Source organism: Parasteatoda tepidariorum, chromosome X1 (genome assembly GCF_043381705.1).
Source record: "Parasteatoda tepidariorum isolate YZ-2023 chromosome X1, CAS_Ptep_4.0, whole genome shotgun sequence".
NCBI classification, from domain to species: domain Eukaryota; kingdom Metazoa; phylum Arthropoda; class Arachnida; order Araneae; family Theridiidae; genus Parasteatoda; species Parasteatoda tepidariorum.
Window position 1 is genome coordinate 75545998 of NC_092214.1, and position 16654 is coordinate 75562651.

General features: G+C 29.5%; 2 protein-coding genes across 2 annotated transcripts in view; one reads left to right on the top strand and one right to left on the bottom strand.

The window, feature by feature from the left end:
- Positions 1-4993: 4993 nt before the first annotated feature.
- The window catches only part of LOC107452120 (N-acetylneuraminic acid synthase), a 29433-nt gene continuing 17772 nt past the window's right edge, over positions 4994-16654 (bottom strand). The window contains exons 6-7 of the mRNA XM_016068433.3: positions 13300-13470; positions 4994-9734 (exon numbers count right to left, since the gene is read on the bottom strand). Coding sequence (XP_015923919.1) covers positions 9549-9734; positions 13300-13470 — 357 coding nt within the window. The 3' untranslated portion in view covers positions 4994-9548. The remainder of the gene's footprint in view (positions 9735-13299; positions 13471-16654) is intronic.
- LOC139426997 (jerky protein homolog-like) lies at positions 7547-8359 on the top strand. Its single transcript, XM_071187275.1, has 2 exons — positions 7547-7896; positions 7993-8359. Exons 1-2 carry the CDS (start codon positions 7547-7549, stop codon positions 8357-8359), a joined length of 717 nt encoding a protein of 238 aa, XP_071043376.1.

The window sequence follows — 16654 nt, forward strand, 5'->3', positions numbered from 1 at the left end:
GTGATAGAATTCGATGAACAGATACCACTAGTTAATTCATTGCTGTTTTGTGAGAAGCCGGGAGAGCTATATTAAGATCACCGTATTTTTTTTGAGTGCTGAATGTGAGAGGTGTATTAACTTCACGGTCGTAGTCGCTCCTGTGTTGCCGTTAGCAGTCGAGTAATCACAAGTATGCAAGCCTACGTTGTGCGTGATCGAGACGAGTCTGAGTAGCAACAGTGCGAGGAGGTGGATAAAGTCGCAGTCACAAGTAGCAAGTCAACTGTTCAATGTGGATCATCCATTGTAGTAGGCGTTACTGTCTAGGTAAGCGTGTTCATATCGAAGTGGGTGTTACTGCCAAGGTAGGCGTGTTCACATCACGTCCGAAGGTCACCAATGTGGGTATAGTAGTGATCAACCATGTCAACCGTCTTCTATGAAAAGGTACCCCGACATAGAGTCGAGTTAACATGTCTTATATACTAGTGAATTGTAGTTGTAATTTTGTTGTGGTAGATACCCTACAATACCATAGCATAAAATCATTTTTAGCCAATACATTAAAATGTCCTAAAATAATGGTAACAAAAACAAACAATAAGAAGAAAACGACATGAAAAAGTGTATCCAAATGAGGACATGGTATACTTTGCTATGTACAAATAAAGCAAAAATAAAGGTACAACAATGGAAGAACTATTATTTCGATTTTATAAACAAGAACATTCCTTAGTGAGTAAGCAAAATAACAGTAGAATAGTAAGGAGAAAAACACATTGTAATGTGAAACAACAACAAAAAAAGAAGTTTAGCCCCAATTGGGGAAGAGGAACAAGCTTGAACAAAATAATAAAAGAAGGTAGATAAGAGACCGGCGTGGGGGTGTTGAGAGAAAACCACAAGTTGGAAAAACTGGCACTCAACTGCCTCATATTTGCTTCTCATCTACCTTCTTTTATTAACTTGTTCAAGCTTGTGCAAAATCTTGTATTTATTGCTGCAAGATCTTACATTTTTTTACTTTATTTATTATAACGGGTATGTCTAGTAAATTTTCTACTGTCACTTTATGCTAACACACTGAAGAAGGTTCCTTTTTAAAAAACCGAAACTATAGTATGTCCATCTCTGTAACTTTTTTCGTGTTTTATTCATGATAAGTATGTTTAAAAATGACATCACGACTCGAGAACATATTTAACATAATTTTATTGCTGAGTACATATTTGCTGCCGAGAACAAAACGAAAAAAAATATGTTTAGCAAAAAACTAGGAATACAAAACAAATCAAATTAAATAACTAAAACTAAAATAACTAAGAAAACTAACTTTCCGATTGATTTATATTGTTCGGAATCTCCACTCTTATAACAATTCGTATTTTGCAGAATTTTGTCTATTTGAGACTCTCGTAAAATCTGTAACTATTTTAAAAATTCAAGACACATTGCAGTTTTCCATCACCCTGTAGCTTTGTAAATTCACTGATGGAAATGAGTTTGAAAATTAATGATAAATGTTTAAAAATTAAAATCTGTTTAAAACCTGGTTGTAAGATTTTTAGTACCCGGTAATCAACTCTCAAATTATTGAATTTCTTAAAATAATTTTTTTTTTTTTTAAATTATATGTTTTTTTTTTCCTTCAAATAATACATTAATTTCTATACATTTTTATTTAGAGTAATCATTGCTATAGAATCAAAACATATAATAAACGAACGAATTGCGAAAACAATTTTTTTTCCTGAAATAATAGCAAGAGGGTATTATTCAATCTTCGACAATAATTTGTTAAATAAATGTATTCTCATTTTCATACTTTGTGAGAATATTATTTTATTCTAAATTTAATTTGACAACTCCTTTCACAGTTTAATTCACAACAACTATCTTCTCAAGTTATTTAACTCCTCACGAGTCTCTAGGATCATCCACATATGTTTGTTGTTGTTTCTATTGATACTTGGACAGGCTAAGCTCGTCAGCCGTTGAACTTGCGAATTAAGTCAGGAAGGATCTCCTTTCGTTTTACAGGAGAGCACCGCTAGGATGAAAGAGTGAACCCCACGGGTAGATGGCAGCACCACTCATTCATCAGACCACTTCCAGATAGATAGATATGAAGGAGAGGAAAATTTTCTTCAAATCTTGTAGTTTAACATTTATCCATGGTTTTGCATAAGCATGGTTTTGCTTTCAGCATAAATAGCAAATCTATTTGTTTTAACGGGTTTTGGAGATGTCATTAAGTAAAGAAAAGCAACAGATTTCGGGAGCCTAAAAACCAGTCATATTATTTTTACAGCTTCTGTGCTAATTTCTCGATCAATATCCTGATAAATTAACAATTGACGCATGAAGAAATTACGATAAAATACTTTATTTGCTTCTGATGGTAGAAATCAAGATAAAACTTATATGCAAGCAAGAAAATACGTTAATTTTCTTTAATAAAATCTTTCCTCTGCCATTCACTTAGCATGATTTGCAGATTCGATTACATGAAGTGACATTTCATTCTACGAATTACCATCATGTAACATTATACTTATCTTCTGAGGTTCTAGGTGATCATCTCGCTTGTTGTTTCTGATCAGAAAAACTTTCCTAGTATTTTTACAGACATCATATTATATATATATATTGAAAAACCTAACGCATGAAAATTTTTATCACAGTAATCAATTATTCTTTCAATATTTTATTTTCGTGTTGAGTTTCTATGCAAAAAATGCTTTACACATTAAAATAAAGCTCGATCTTAGACAAAATAACGATCAATGCAGAGCGCATAAAGTTGAGAAAAATAAATAATACGGTCTCCTTGTATTCGCGATCGCAACACTTGAATACGCCATCTGGGGAGAGACCGGTATCATGCCTTTAGCCCTTCTCCCTTCCCTCTCCTCCTCTTTTCAGTTATATAGGAATGTACTACGATATTTTCCCTTTTCTTAATATTTTTCCTTTTTACTTAATAAAAATATTTTCCAAAATTTCCGTGATACTTTTATTTAGAACTATGTTTAATGTAGTTTTCAGTTCCATATAGTTTTTCAAGTTAAAAGATTTTAATCTATATGAAAATCAAGAGAGAAACTAACGTACTTCCTTCCTCTATGACTTTCCACACGCTAATGGAGAAGCATGTGAAGTGTTGTCATAGGAAAAGAGTTCTGCTCTACGCCACCTGCAGCCCATTTCGATCACCAATAAATTTTGGCTTGATTTTTTCCCCGCTTAAAAAAATAAATAAAATAAAATAAGAAATTTTCGTATGAGTTGCTGTTAGACAATAAAAATTTTACCTCAGTAAATCAAAATTAGTATAAACTTTCTCATCCATTAAAGGCATTTTTATGGTCATTATTATTTTGAATTTTTGGAATCCATTTTTCTTGAAATAACGGAATGATTCCAAGCAGTATGTATCGAATTTCTGCTGCCTTTAAATAGGAAAAGATGAATATACTACAAGACTTTGCCCTTTACAGCTTATTAAATTTTTGCGTTTGCTTAAATTCTCCGTATTAAATAATGTGTACCGCGAATTGAAGTAAAAAGAATCCAAAACACTTTTTTTTCTTATTGCGATGCATTGAAAAAATAACTTTCTTATTGCTGACAATACGTGATCGAAAAAAAACATAAAATGTGTATAAATTTTTAATGTATATGGAAAATAATTTTATGTAGATCAATTCTGATTTCTCTTTTGTACACCTTCTTGAAAATTTTAAAACAGGAATAAATATTTACTTGAATTTATTTTATTTTGAATTGGCTATCAAAAAGGGCTATAGGTGGCAAATAGCAGAACTCCTTATCTATGGCAACGCTAGGTATGCTTGTGGATAATCATAGTTGCTATCTTGATTTTCAAACTGATTATAAAATTTTAAGCATGGGAACTATATGGTACTTAAAATTGCCTTAAGCGTAGTGCTTAACGTAAGTATCATGGAAAGTTTAAAATATATTTTTGTTAATCTAAATGCGAAAAATAATAAGGTAGGGGGAAACATTGTAATACATTCTCATACACCTGAGCAGAGAAGGAACCGGGAGGCTCTAGACACGGAACCGGTTTTCTCACCAGATAACGTATATGAGTGTTGAGATCACGAATTTCGGATTTATATAATTTATTTTACAAATTATATTTTTAGGCACTGTTTTCGATGGATCACTCTCACTGCATATGAAAAAAGTCGCGTATGCTAATTCAGAGATGAGAATTAGAACCAGACTCTCAAAAAAATTTCCTATCCGGTTCTTGTTGACATCTCAAAATTCGTATTTATGAATTTTTCACATGCAATGAGAATGGCCCTTAAGCTCAGTTTTCTGAAAGAACATTTCATTTTTCCTATTATTAATTGCTATAAATAAAAATTAATGCAATTAGGGAAATGAAATTTCCATAATTAATGAAATTAGGGAAAAAATAAAAAGTGACTGCAAATACATTGGTATATCTAATGTAATATTCTATTTATTGTTGCTTTTACTTTAATTGTAATTTATCTAAATTATACTATTGTTCTAGACACTACTCGAGTAATTTTATATTTTAAAGTAATCAGTGGTAGATAAAGTAAGTTATCCTGTCCACAAATAAAACTAACTAGTTTGACAAACACTTTTTTTTCTTTTTACCCTAACTGTTACTATCATAAAAGTTTTATTTCCATGCTGTCCTTCCTATTATTTTTCTTGCTAAAAAGAATATCTACATAGTCTGTCCCAGTGAAATTACAAATTTAATAGCAGTGCAAACAACATGAACTGTTTTAAGAGTCTTGTGATTTAATAATTTGTTTTTTTAAATTTTCCATACCTATTTCTTGATATATTATATGTGAGAGTCTAAGGAAATATGACACCTATTCTTTTATAGGAAACCAGTTTCAAATGAAATTTTTATAAATATTATAAATTTATTCCAATATTTCATAAAATATGCAATTCTGAGTAAAAAGAAACTCAAGAAAACACTAAAAAAAATAGTTAATATATTTATTAAATATACACATATACCTGTTAAAAACAAAGCCACAATTGGAACTCAATCTCAATAGAGATACAGCCCTGGTAGCAGAATTTATGGAGTGAATATGCAGCACTATCTTCATAAAACCAAATTTGACAGCAATACAGTCAAATAAAGATTATTGCAAAACTCCAGCTTATGCTAACATACATACAGAAAATTTTGAAAAAAAAGGTCCTAAAAAATTATAAATACAGATCCGGTGTTGTATAAATTTTGAAATTGATGCTAGAAATATAAAATGGAATAAATCTTTTTACAGTTAAGCATGTAATCAAGTAACTAAAAGAAAAAATATCGTTACTTATTGTTCTTTATAGTGTTCTCTCCTTTAATTTTTATTAGAAAATAGTTAACAGATTTTTAAAAAAATTAGTCTAAGCAATTTCTCTTACTTGCGCTCACTGACGTACTAGAGGGATTCGGCTACCAGGGATCCAGCTTCTCAAATGAAATTACAGATTATCAAATTATTGCTTTATTAAAATAAATAATAAATTATGATATAATAGCTAACAACAAACACATGACTAGACTGGCGAAATATAATTATTCTACATACAATATCATTCTTATAAAATCAAATTAAATTTATTCTAATCAAAGTAAGCAAGTCAAAAATAAAAAATAATAAAAAAAAAATATGAATTATAAAAATTTATCTAGAAAATTTAATTTTGCAAAATTCAAAATGTTTTTTCTTTTGCCTAACTTTGTAATTTAATCTTTAAAATCCAGTCGCATAACTATTCTTTGGGTTTTGATGAAGATATTCTTGAAAATTCTTAGCATGAACTTGTTCACTTTTGATAAGTAATATCTCAACAATTAAGTGATTATGTAAAATATGATTTAAATATTATTAATAATGTGATTTAAATATTATTATAATAATATGATTTAAATATTATTAATAACTTAAAAACTTTATTAAAATGTGAAAGATTTAAAGTTGGGTCTGGAATGAAAGGAAATTGCTTAATTTACAGCTAAATAGTGAAAAAGTTTCTTGGCCATTTAATATATTAGAATTTCTTTTTAATATTTGAAAGCCATAAACTGTTATTTACATGTAGTGCTACAGCCAAAATAATTGATACTTGACATGAAAATATTTCGTAAATGGCAAATAAAAAACTAATGTGATACTGTTGAATAGAATGAACAATCAATACAATAGAATGAAACAATAGCATGAAACAATAGAATGAATGGGATGAATCAGAATGAAACTTACAACAAAAACAAAAACATTTCCCAATAAGTATGAATATTTAATTTAATATATATACAGTACACTCACGATTATCCGTGTGCGGATTATCGGGTGTGCGGATTATCCAGTGTGCGGATTATCCATGCTCATTCCACAGTCACAAAAACATTTATAGAGAAACATTTTCAAGATTATCATGCATGTAAAATCTATATTGAATCTTGTTGATGTAGAATCTTGTCAAATCAGTTTTGCAGTATAGTCACGACATGACATCTATTAACAGGATATGAAACTAAGCAGAATGAATGTTTTTATTGATAATAATCGCTACAATAGTATTGTGAAGTGCATAGAGGTCAAATCAAAAGCTATGAAACCTGTTTGACGTGGTAGGGTTGAAGGAGATGAGAGGGATCGGAATGTTGTTCAGCTGTCCTCTCTCATTTTTACATGTGTTCGTTTAGTATGTGCGTCTTGTTTACCGTCAGTTAGTAGCGTAAAATTCCTTACTAGTAAAAATGAATGGTGTGAAATGAAAGTGAAATGTTCTAAATGTTAAACAAAAATTAGAAATCCTTCAAAAACTTGATACTAGAGAATCAGCTAGCAAATTAGCAAAGGATTATGAAATTGGAGTATAAACTGTACACAATATAAAAAAGAACGAAGAAAAACTCATTACCTTCATGAGAGATTGTAATGACGAATTTGCACTTTCGAAACGGAAAAGTTTGAAAACGTCAACATACAAAGATCTAGATTCTGCTTTACAGTGGTTCAATCAATAAAAAGCAGAAGGTATACCTATTTTGGGTGCCATGTGTTCCGAAAAAGTGAGATTTTTTCATGAAGCACTAGGATTAGAAGGAGATTTTAAATGCTTCATCTAGTTGGCTCACTCGATTCAAGCAACGCTATAAAATTCGGCAGTTAAATGTTGAAGGGGAACGTCTAAGTGTGGATGTGACTGCTGCAGAATTGTTTTGTGTGAAATTTAAAGAATTTATTGATGAAGAAAACGTGATTCTCGATCAAATTTATAATACCGATGAGACAGGATTGTATTGGAAATGTCTCCCAACAAAAACACTTGCTTCAAGGGCAGTAAAGTCAGTTCCAGGCCACAAATTGTCCAAAGAGCGCATTACCATCATGTGCTGTAGAAATGCTTTAGAGAGCCATAAAATGAAACTCGTAATGATCGGAAAGGCTAAGAACCCCCACTCGCTTAAGGGTACAGAATCAAAAAATTACCTACAGTTTATTTCAATCAAAAGGAGGCATGGATGACAAGGGACATTTTTGTCCGATGCTTCCATAAACATTTTGTTCTTGAAGTCAGGAAACACTTACAAGCAAAAGGCTTATCCCAAAAGGCAGTATTGCTTTTAGACAATGCCTCTTCACATCCAAATGAAAGTTTGCTAGCTTCTGATAACTTATTGATTACCGGTAAATTTCCCCCTCCAAATGTTACAGCAGCGATACAGCCTATGGATCAAGGTGTAATTTCAGCAATGAAATGGCTCTACAGATCTGAACTTTTGAAAAATTTGATTCATGAAGTTAGAACACTACCAAATTTTTGGAAGCAATATTCCTTATTGGATGCAGTATATGGAATATCAGCAGCATGGTAGAAGGTAAAATTGTCTCCGCTGTCACGATCATGGAGAAAGATCATACCACTTGATGAACAATCTTCTTCAGATATTCAAGAATATGATAACAGTATTCTTGAACAAGCAAAAGAAATCGAAGGTCACGAAATTCTTGATGAAGAAAATTTAGAAGATCGCTTTCAAAGTGATGCATGTGAGCCTGGCTTCCAGTATTTGACAGATGATGACATTGCTACTAACTGTCTTGTTAAATTAAATAGTGATGATAGTATTGATGCAGAAGATGTAGCAAATGAGGGAAATACTATTTTTCATTCTGCTGCTCTACAATCTGTGGAAATTTTATTAGATTATATGGGAGAACAATTACTTGATTATGGTGACATTGCTGTGGTTCGTAAAATATGTGTCAATATACGGCAACAGGTGAACGAACAGCAGAAGCAAAGATGCATTTCACATTCTTTTAAGCAATAAATGTTAAAAGGAAAATTCATAGTTTGATGTTATACAGCATGCAAATGTGATTTTTATATTTATTGTACTGATGTTGATTTTTTTCTTTAAAAAAAGGAGTTTTCAAATTATCCGTGCTTTTTTATTGTCCGTGCGACCCATCAAGGTCATAAACCCAGATAATCGGGAGTGCATTGTATTAAATTACACTGTATTACTCAAAATTAATCTCATAATCTAATTTTTTTTAAATTTGATAATTATTTTATATGGAAATAAGTATGTTCGACAAAAATGTACTTTTATAACAATACTTGCTTTTAAAGTGTATTCTTATTTATAGCTTTACATTATTATTAATTTCCAGTTTTCTTTTAAATGTTTCAAAAAACAAACACAAGTTGCATTAAATATTCAGATCAATAATTTGAAAAACAGTGAGAAATTTAAAAAAATATAAGGTATCCCTTTCGTTTTGCCTTAATATGAGACTTCCGACTCTAACCTAGATATTCATAGAAAAAGATCCTTTTATATAAATATCATGCTTTGGAAATTACAAATTACAATGATTCACCCCATTTTAGAGTATTTGAACCTTAAATTAAAATATTAATAATATCAGTTTAGTTCTCGCATTGAAAAGTTAATACTTGCACAGCGTAAAAATATCAAAATTATTTCATATGGATTTTTAAGCTTTTGATTTTAAAACAATTTGCCATTTAATTAAAAAATTTAAACAAATGCATATAAGTTTTAAAAAAATACCTTTCTAACAATATTACTACCTAAAGTTTAAAAGAAAACTTATATAATTAATATACAATGAAAGATCATTCGAAGGTAAAATATTAGATAAATAGAAATAGCTCGTAAAAACTGTTGATAATTTTTCATTGCTCTTGTTATTTGCTTAATAACATAGCACTGCTAAAATTAATTTAAAATTTTGCTAATAGTTAGCAACCACACTACATGGCAAATCTTATCCCATTAAAAATGTGTTTGATAAAAAATAAAATTAAGTACTATAACAAAAAATTAAAATCTGAATTAAAAAAAAGCATCTGTCATGCATGTTCTTGATTGAGCTTATAATAATTCTTACAAGGTTTAAAAAATATTCAAATCAAATGCAATATATTGAAATTGGCACCACTGAACAAAGCACCTGGCCCTTTTCCAGCAAAAATAATCACAGAAACTATTATATAAGGTCATCAGGCATAATAGTTTGTTCTTCTGACATATCTTGTTTTAGTTCTTTCCCTATCAAGTCATAAAAGTTAATGGGATCATAACCTTTATTGCTCGCAACTTTAACTTCAATCATATCCTCTTCCAGAATGGTTCCACTTTTAAGATGCTTTGTAGTAACAATGGTTTTACCCAACTGAACAATAAAAATTATAATTGAAAAAAACAGCTAATAATTTTAATTTAAAAATATCACAGATAAAACACTTAAAACAGAAGCTATTATCTTAATCCATTGAATTAAAACATATTTCACATTACTTTTAATAATTCATATATTATAAACTGCCTATTCTTTCTGTGAGAAGCAAAATAAATACAATGCATTTGAATAAACCAAAAAACAGTTTACCTACGATTTATTCAGCAAAAAGAAAAAGGAATGACATCAATAGCTTTAAAAAAGCATTGTTTCTTCATAATATGCAAACACATAAAAAATATATCGACATTGCATAAAAAATAAAAATAATAACAGAGCAACTTGATAACTTTTGATCTACAGATTCAATTTTTCACATAACAAGATAAAAGCCAAATGGTTTGTGGGTCTAACCTTAAATATGCTACCTGATTTGTGCAGGCAATATTTTAAGCTATATTAGATACAAAAACATGTTTTCGCAGAAATTTTTTTTTATTTATTTTTAGAAAAATTTGAGTTGACCAATAAAAAAGGGGTGTTTTATTTTAATTTTATAACCGTTGTTGAACAGCTGACCCAATTTCTTGGGTATACGACAACTAATGTTCAACTCCGTAGCCTTGTAATTTTTAACCAATCCAGAGGACAAAGAAACTCCTGGATCAGTACCCCCAGAGGTATGATTTGTTATGGGAACATTGTGGACTATTTGACCCAACAGGTCAAAACCACGACCTCTTGGACATGGGCCCAGTGCCCTACCAACCAGGCTATCCCAGCCCCTAAAAAAAGGATGTTGCCACAATCTGCAAAACATAGTCCTAATAGCTAAGTTGGAAGAATGGTTGAAATTTTGGAACACTTAATATTAATTTTACTTCTCGCCAAATTTCTAAATAATTTTACACACAGTTATAAAGCTCGTCAAAAACATAATTCTACATATGAAATGAATTTAATATATAGTTTATTATTTTTTACCATTTAATGTAATTTAATAATACATACAGTACAGAACTCATTATCCGGAAATCAGAAAACGGGGAAACCAAAAAACCGGAACGAAATTCGATAAATTTTCCCGCGACTTTTAAAAATTTTTTTTTTCTTCTTAAGATTTTAGTATTTTTCTTTCTTTTTTTAAGATATTTACCTTACCATCATTTTGGAAATAATTATTAGTGTATTACTTCATCATTTTTTTTCTTTTTAAGATTATTTCCAAATATTTTTTTTTTAGTTGGGTTTAATAATAAAAAAACGGCTTTTTGTAGCGATTCAGAAATCCGGAATAGCGATGGTCCCGATCGTTCCGGATAATCGGTTCCCTACTGTATAATGCCGAATTAGATTTGATTACGTCCCAACCACTAATATTGACCAGCGATCAAAACCGAATAAGCCCCCATCCACCTCAAAATAGGCGCACTTATCCATATGGACGAATGTGTGTGAGCCATACGTGAACACACCCATGGAAATTCAGAGATTTTCCTGATGGTGTTTTTTAAATAAACAAGAGTGTCCACACAATTTAATAATCACTTATCACGATTCAAATCCCACCAATTCGAACATTTCATTAGATTCGAATTCAAGCGATTTAAAAGTCAAACGTTGTTACTCATATTCACATGGTTAAAAAAGACCATATCGCAATGTCTATCTGATTCTCTCTTGGTCATTGCTTTTGACGATGAAATCGCAATAATTTGAAAAAGAAGAGTGGGGAGAAAGGCAAGTCATTTAAAATAATAAAATTTTATTTTAATAATCTAATTCAACTTTCATTTGTTTTATATTTAAGTAAATTGAGTAATTTTTCTGCTTTATTATATATGTTCGATTTTTTTTAAAAAAAATTTTGCATTATTTCTTTGCTCTCATTTATCCCCAACCCCCACATTGCAGTGATTTTCATCAAAATTTGGGTGAAGCTTCATTGATATTTTATGGTAATAAACAAAATTTCAATGGAAAAAATATACATCTTTTAATATGAATTAAAACTTTTTAGTTTCAAAAAAATATTAAATTTGAACTAAATTGATCCATTAGTTTGTGAGTAATACCAGTTAAGGAACATGTTATGTTTCAATTTTCATTTCTCAATAATTATTTGACTAATTTCATTCAAAATTTAGATTTTGCAATTCAAAGTTGGGTGCACAGTTTAAAAAGGAATCAAAAATTGAATACCTTACAACTCAAAATTTTTAACGACCATCATTAAACTAAATAGCAAAAATTATATATATTTGCTTTAAAAAACTGCATTGAGAGATTGCATCTTTAGATAAACATAACTTTGAGATACTTTTTACATTACTTTTATTACAACTGGCCAAAACCAAAATGTAAAAAATTTGTCATACAAATAAAATTTATTCCAAAAATTTTAAAAAGATTATGCAAATATTAATGCATTATTACAAAACAATAAAATTTAATATAAATTTTTGAAAAAAATATAATCAATACAAATACTTTATGGTTATAAAATGAATTACAACAACATTTCTCCAAAAATAGTTCAAGTTTGGTTTCAATTGCTATGTTTCAATTCTGAAAAGTAATGTTAAATGTTCATCTTTCAGTCTTTTTTTAATAGAATCCTTTAAAAGAAGATATAACAAACAAAGCACTAGATTTTTGGAGTGAAATATTAAATTTGGTGGATTTGCTTTTGATAACTATTTGTAAAACAAACTTTAGAATATTGAGATATTGATAAATACCTCCTTTAGACAATTTTAAAATTGTAACTCAATCAATAAAAAAGTAAAGCATTCCCATTACTGTCTGGAGTGGGCCAGAGCCATGAAATTGGCTTAACTTGCCAAAAAATAAGTAATAATTACAATAAAAGTGTATAAAGCACATTTTGTATTCTTCCCTTATTCCTAAATGATATTGTTAATTGCATCAGTTTAATTCAAATTTAGAAACAAAAGTTATCTTATTAACAATTAAGAGTGTGTAAGGGAAAAAATCTGAATCATTACGCTGTGAAGAAAAATGACAAATAATTATGTAATCTGGTGAAAAACAGCCTCAAACAAATACTTTAGATATTAGACGGTGTCATAAAAATATAATTATTTCATTGAAGTTTATCAAGTGAGTTACGATTTCAGTTTACACAATTTTGAGGTAAAATCACTAAAAATATACCCTTAATTGTTAATTTGAATATACTTCAGGAAGTATAAGCAAAGTCCTATTTTTTCCCCTCTAGATTATTAAATTTGTAATTTAAAGTAACTTTTAATATTAATGAAAAAGATTATAATTTTTTTCCATCTGTATACAAACTTAAACCCATATTGTGATAATTAGCATACATACATTTGAGTAGCTAATGCAGAAGAGTTTATTTTTGTAATACTTTTAAATTAGAAGAGAGGTATTGTCTTGCTTATCAGTTTAAGCTAGAGCAGTATAATAGCTGGATAAATAAATCTTAAAAATAGCTAGATAAATAAATCTGATATGATCTAGCTGGATAAATAAATCTTAAAAATAGGTATAAAAATATGTAACTAAAAGTATATACTTTCTCATGACAAGAAACTTCACACTCCTGCACTTGTTTAGTAGAAGATCCCATGGCTTCTTCTATCCTCTTAACTTCACAGACTAAATGTCTGATTTCTGATGGTTCTAAGGATGCAGCATGATCACTTCCTTTTAATGAGTGATTAAGTGTAATATGGCGCTCCAATATCTGGGGAAAAGAATTACTTAATTGAATAAAGCAGTGAATATTTATTTTACATAAAAGTAAATGCAATAAAAAAAATTCAACCTCATGAAAGAGCATGGACTTGGGTCACCTGAGTCAAAAGTAAGCATTCTAAGTACTCTAATTTTAAACAGAAATTTTTATTTTATTATACTCAGTGGCAACTCTTGATTTCAAAAATAGGAAAAATTCTTCAAAAGGGTCTTTTTGTCAACAAAAAAAAACACTTAGCATATAGTAACGTTAAGAACTATGTATAACAATCATAAATTAATAAAACTTCAATATTAAAAAGGAGATCAATAACAAAATGCTAATAATCAAAAATTGCCTTCCAATTTCCGGGTTAACTTTTGGGTAATAATTGGGTTTTGCATAATAATCTACTGCTTCTAAAAAATTTAAGAAAGAAAACACAAAATTTTAACAGAATCCTGTAAAAATTTTTATTTTAGACCATATTCACTCTCAACTTCAAAAACAACCTCTTATTTTAATCATAAGCAATTGATCCTGTTGGAAAAATAAATCATAGTCCTTAGTGGCAATCTATGTTATGACATAGGCCAGTAAATCATTCAAATCCTCATAAATGTAATTTGAAATAATTCCTTAATGAATAATTTTATTTATGCCTCACCAAATAAGTCACATCACCTTTATAAACTGGGCCTTTTTAACTATCCCGGAGCTTTTCCAAGAAGGAAATGAAAACCTACATTATTTTGACACTTTTTAAAAAGAAGGTACAATTTATATTCACTAGCAAAATTCTTTAGGAATGGTGCATTCACCACAATTACAAGAAATGCTTCAATCTCTGATGGTGAATCATCAGGTGGTGATGATGATCATGATGGTGATCTAATTATCAAACTCTGATGGTGAACTTCTTTTTAAACTGCCCACCAGTCTGGCACAACCCAATTTGTAGAAGACTAAGCACACTTGACATCGTAATCCTCATAAATATAGTTTATCTCGGAATGAAAATCATAAAAATGTTGCTATGAATAGTATTTTCCCATACATTTTTTTAATGACAAAACTAAGAATACTATTTTTAAAAAAAACTACCACTTTTCAACAGCAAAAATGAAAGACAATGTGCATCTACATAATTTATATATTTAATAATATTATGGTAAAACAAATTTGTGTAAAATTTTGGGTATTTAATTTCGCAGAACAATTTTTTCAGAACATAAGTTTTAGATATGTCTAAAAAGACAACCTAAAGAACTATAAAAAATGGCTAACTTTATTTTTGAACAATACCAAATAATCTCAAATGACATATTCTTTAATGTGCAACTGTATGTTGTACATCATACAGATATATATTAACAAACTAATTATTTAAGTAAAGACCAATGCAACAGTCAAGATACAAGAAGTATCAGAAGAATTTAATGTTGAATCTGGATTAAAACAAGGTGATGTTCTCTCAACATTACTTCTTAATTTTTGCCTCTAAAAAGTTATCAGAGAAATCTTTAATAATAGATGGTACTATTATGAACTGTTTTTTACTGATATTAGTTCTTGAAGATGATGTAGTCTTAATAAGTAGAAAGGAAAAAACACGAATTAAATGTATAATAAACTTTAAAAGGCAGCGAGGAAAATAAGACTAAAAATGAACAAACAGAAGATCAAATACATGTTGATGGACAGGAGGAAAAAAGGAGTTTCATCAACCTTAAAGAACAATGATGGAGTAGAGTTTGAAAGAGTATCTGAATTGAATTTACCACTTATCTATAATAACAGAAGATAATTCCATTAAAATTAAGGCCAGACTTACAGCAGGATGCTTTTTCACTTCTGAAAGTATTTAGGTCATTTTGTATATCACATACGTTAACACTAAAAATCTACAAAACAATATTGAGATCAGTTATAACCCAGAGAAGTGAAACCTGGATAAATACATAATATGAAAAAAAAATTACTTTGAACTCGGCAAAGAAAAATTAGGCAAAACATATTTGAACTTAAGACCTGTAAGGAAGGCCATGTTCGGAGAATTAGATCGAATCTAGAAATTGGAAAACTATAAAAAGACAAAAATATAATTAACTTCATAAAGTCTAAAAGTGGTTGCATCAATTAATAAAAAATTTCAAAAAGGTTTTTTTGGGAATAATAACAAGAAAGATAAGTGTTAAAGACGCAGAAAATGAGGGCTTGAGGAAATTGAGCAAGACCTAAAAATCAAGAAAATTAAGAGCTATTAAAAGAAAGCCGATGATAAAAAAAATTGGCCATGTGTGTTGAGGGAGGCTAAGATCGAGGGAAGCTAAGATCCTTCATGAGTTATAGCACCAATGAGTGAGGGAATGAGTGAATTATTTAAGTGTAAAAATTAACATTTCAATTACTAAAAAAAGTATGAGTCACTTTTTGTTTAATGGGCTGCTTATTATTGTTTTATCTTTACTAGTTCTTCAGTGAAGGGAATTGGGGCTGTTAACTTTCAATCTATTTCTTCTATTTATTTCCTTTGCAATATAATTCAGAGGTCTGATTTGTTAAAACAAATAAAAATAATACCCTTATAACTCTTTCTGTCTCTCTTAGATAAGACTCAAACATTAAAAACCAAAAATCAGGGACTAATCTCCCTCCAAGTATGTCTTTTGCTTAAGAGTCATTTTTAGTATGAGAAATTCTTGCAAAATACTTTTTCAACAGACAAACTAAATAGATTTTGGATCAAATTTAGGTTCACATTAGAGAGTATAGGAAATCATACCTTACATTCTTTTTCTGAAGATCTAAAAGGTCTCTTCCTCAGAAATCAAGTGTAATTCAGGTGTAAATGTAATTAATTCCTCATATCCCAGGGTAGAATTTTCTCTTGGTTGGGAATGATTGTTGTAAAAATAAATAAATGGCTAATAGTCAAAGAGTGAAATATAGGAAGTAAAAAACTTTATTCTACAATTCAAATGGTGCAACAAAATAAGTTGTTTCTAAAATAAACAACAAATATGCAGCAGATGGGTTAAAGTACAACCTATATATGAAGAAATGTTGTCTATGATGGTGTTCAATACTCTTAGTAGACATTCCTTATTTATGCCTTAAATCTCAGAATTCTTTCTTAGATCAATAAAAGAAGAAAAATGAAGAGTAATCTCGACCTCCTTTCCTTCTTGTG

What these genes read in the sequence shown, in the direction of transcription:
- LOC139426997 (XM_071187275.1), top strand. Translation starts at nt 7,547, where the DNA reads ATGACAAGGGACATTTTTGTCCGATGCTTCCATAAACATTTTGTTCTT. An exon ending in TATGGAATATCAGCAGCATG is followed by an intron (nt 7,897 to 7,992) that starts GTAGAAGGTAAA and finishes ATATGATAACAG; the next exon opens with TATTCTTGAACAAGCAAAAG.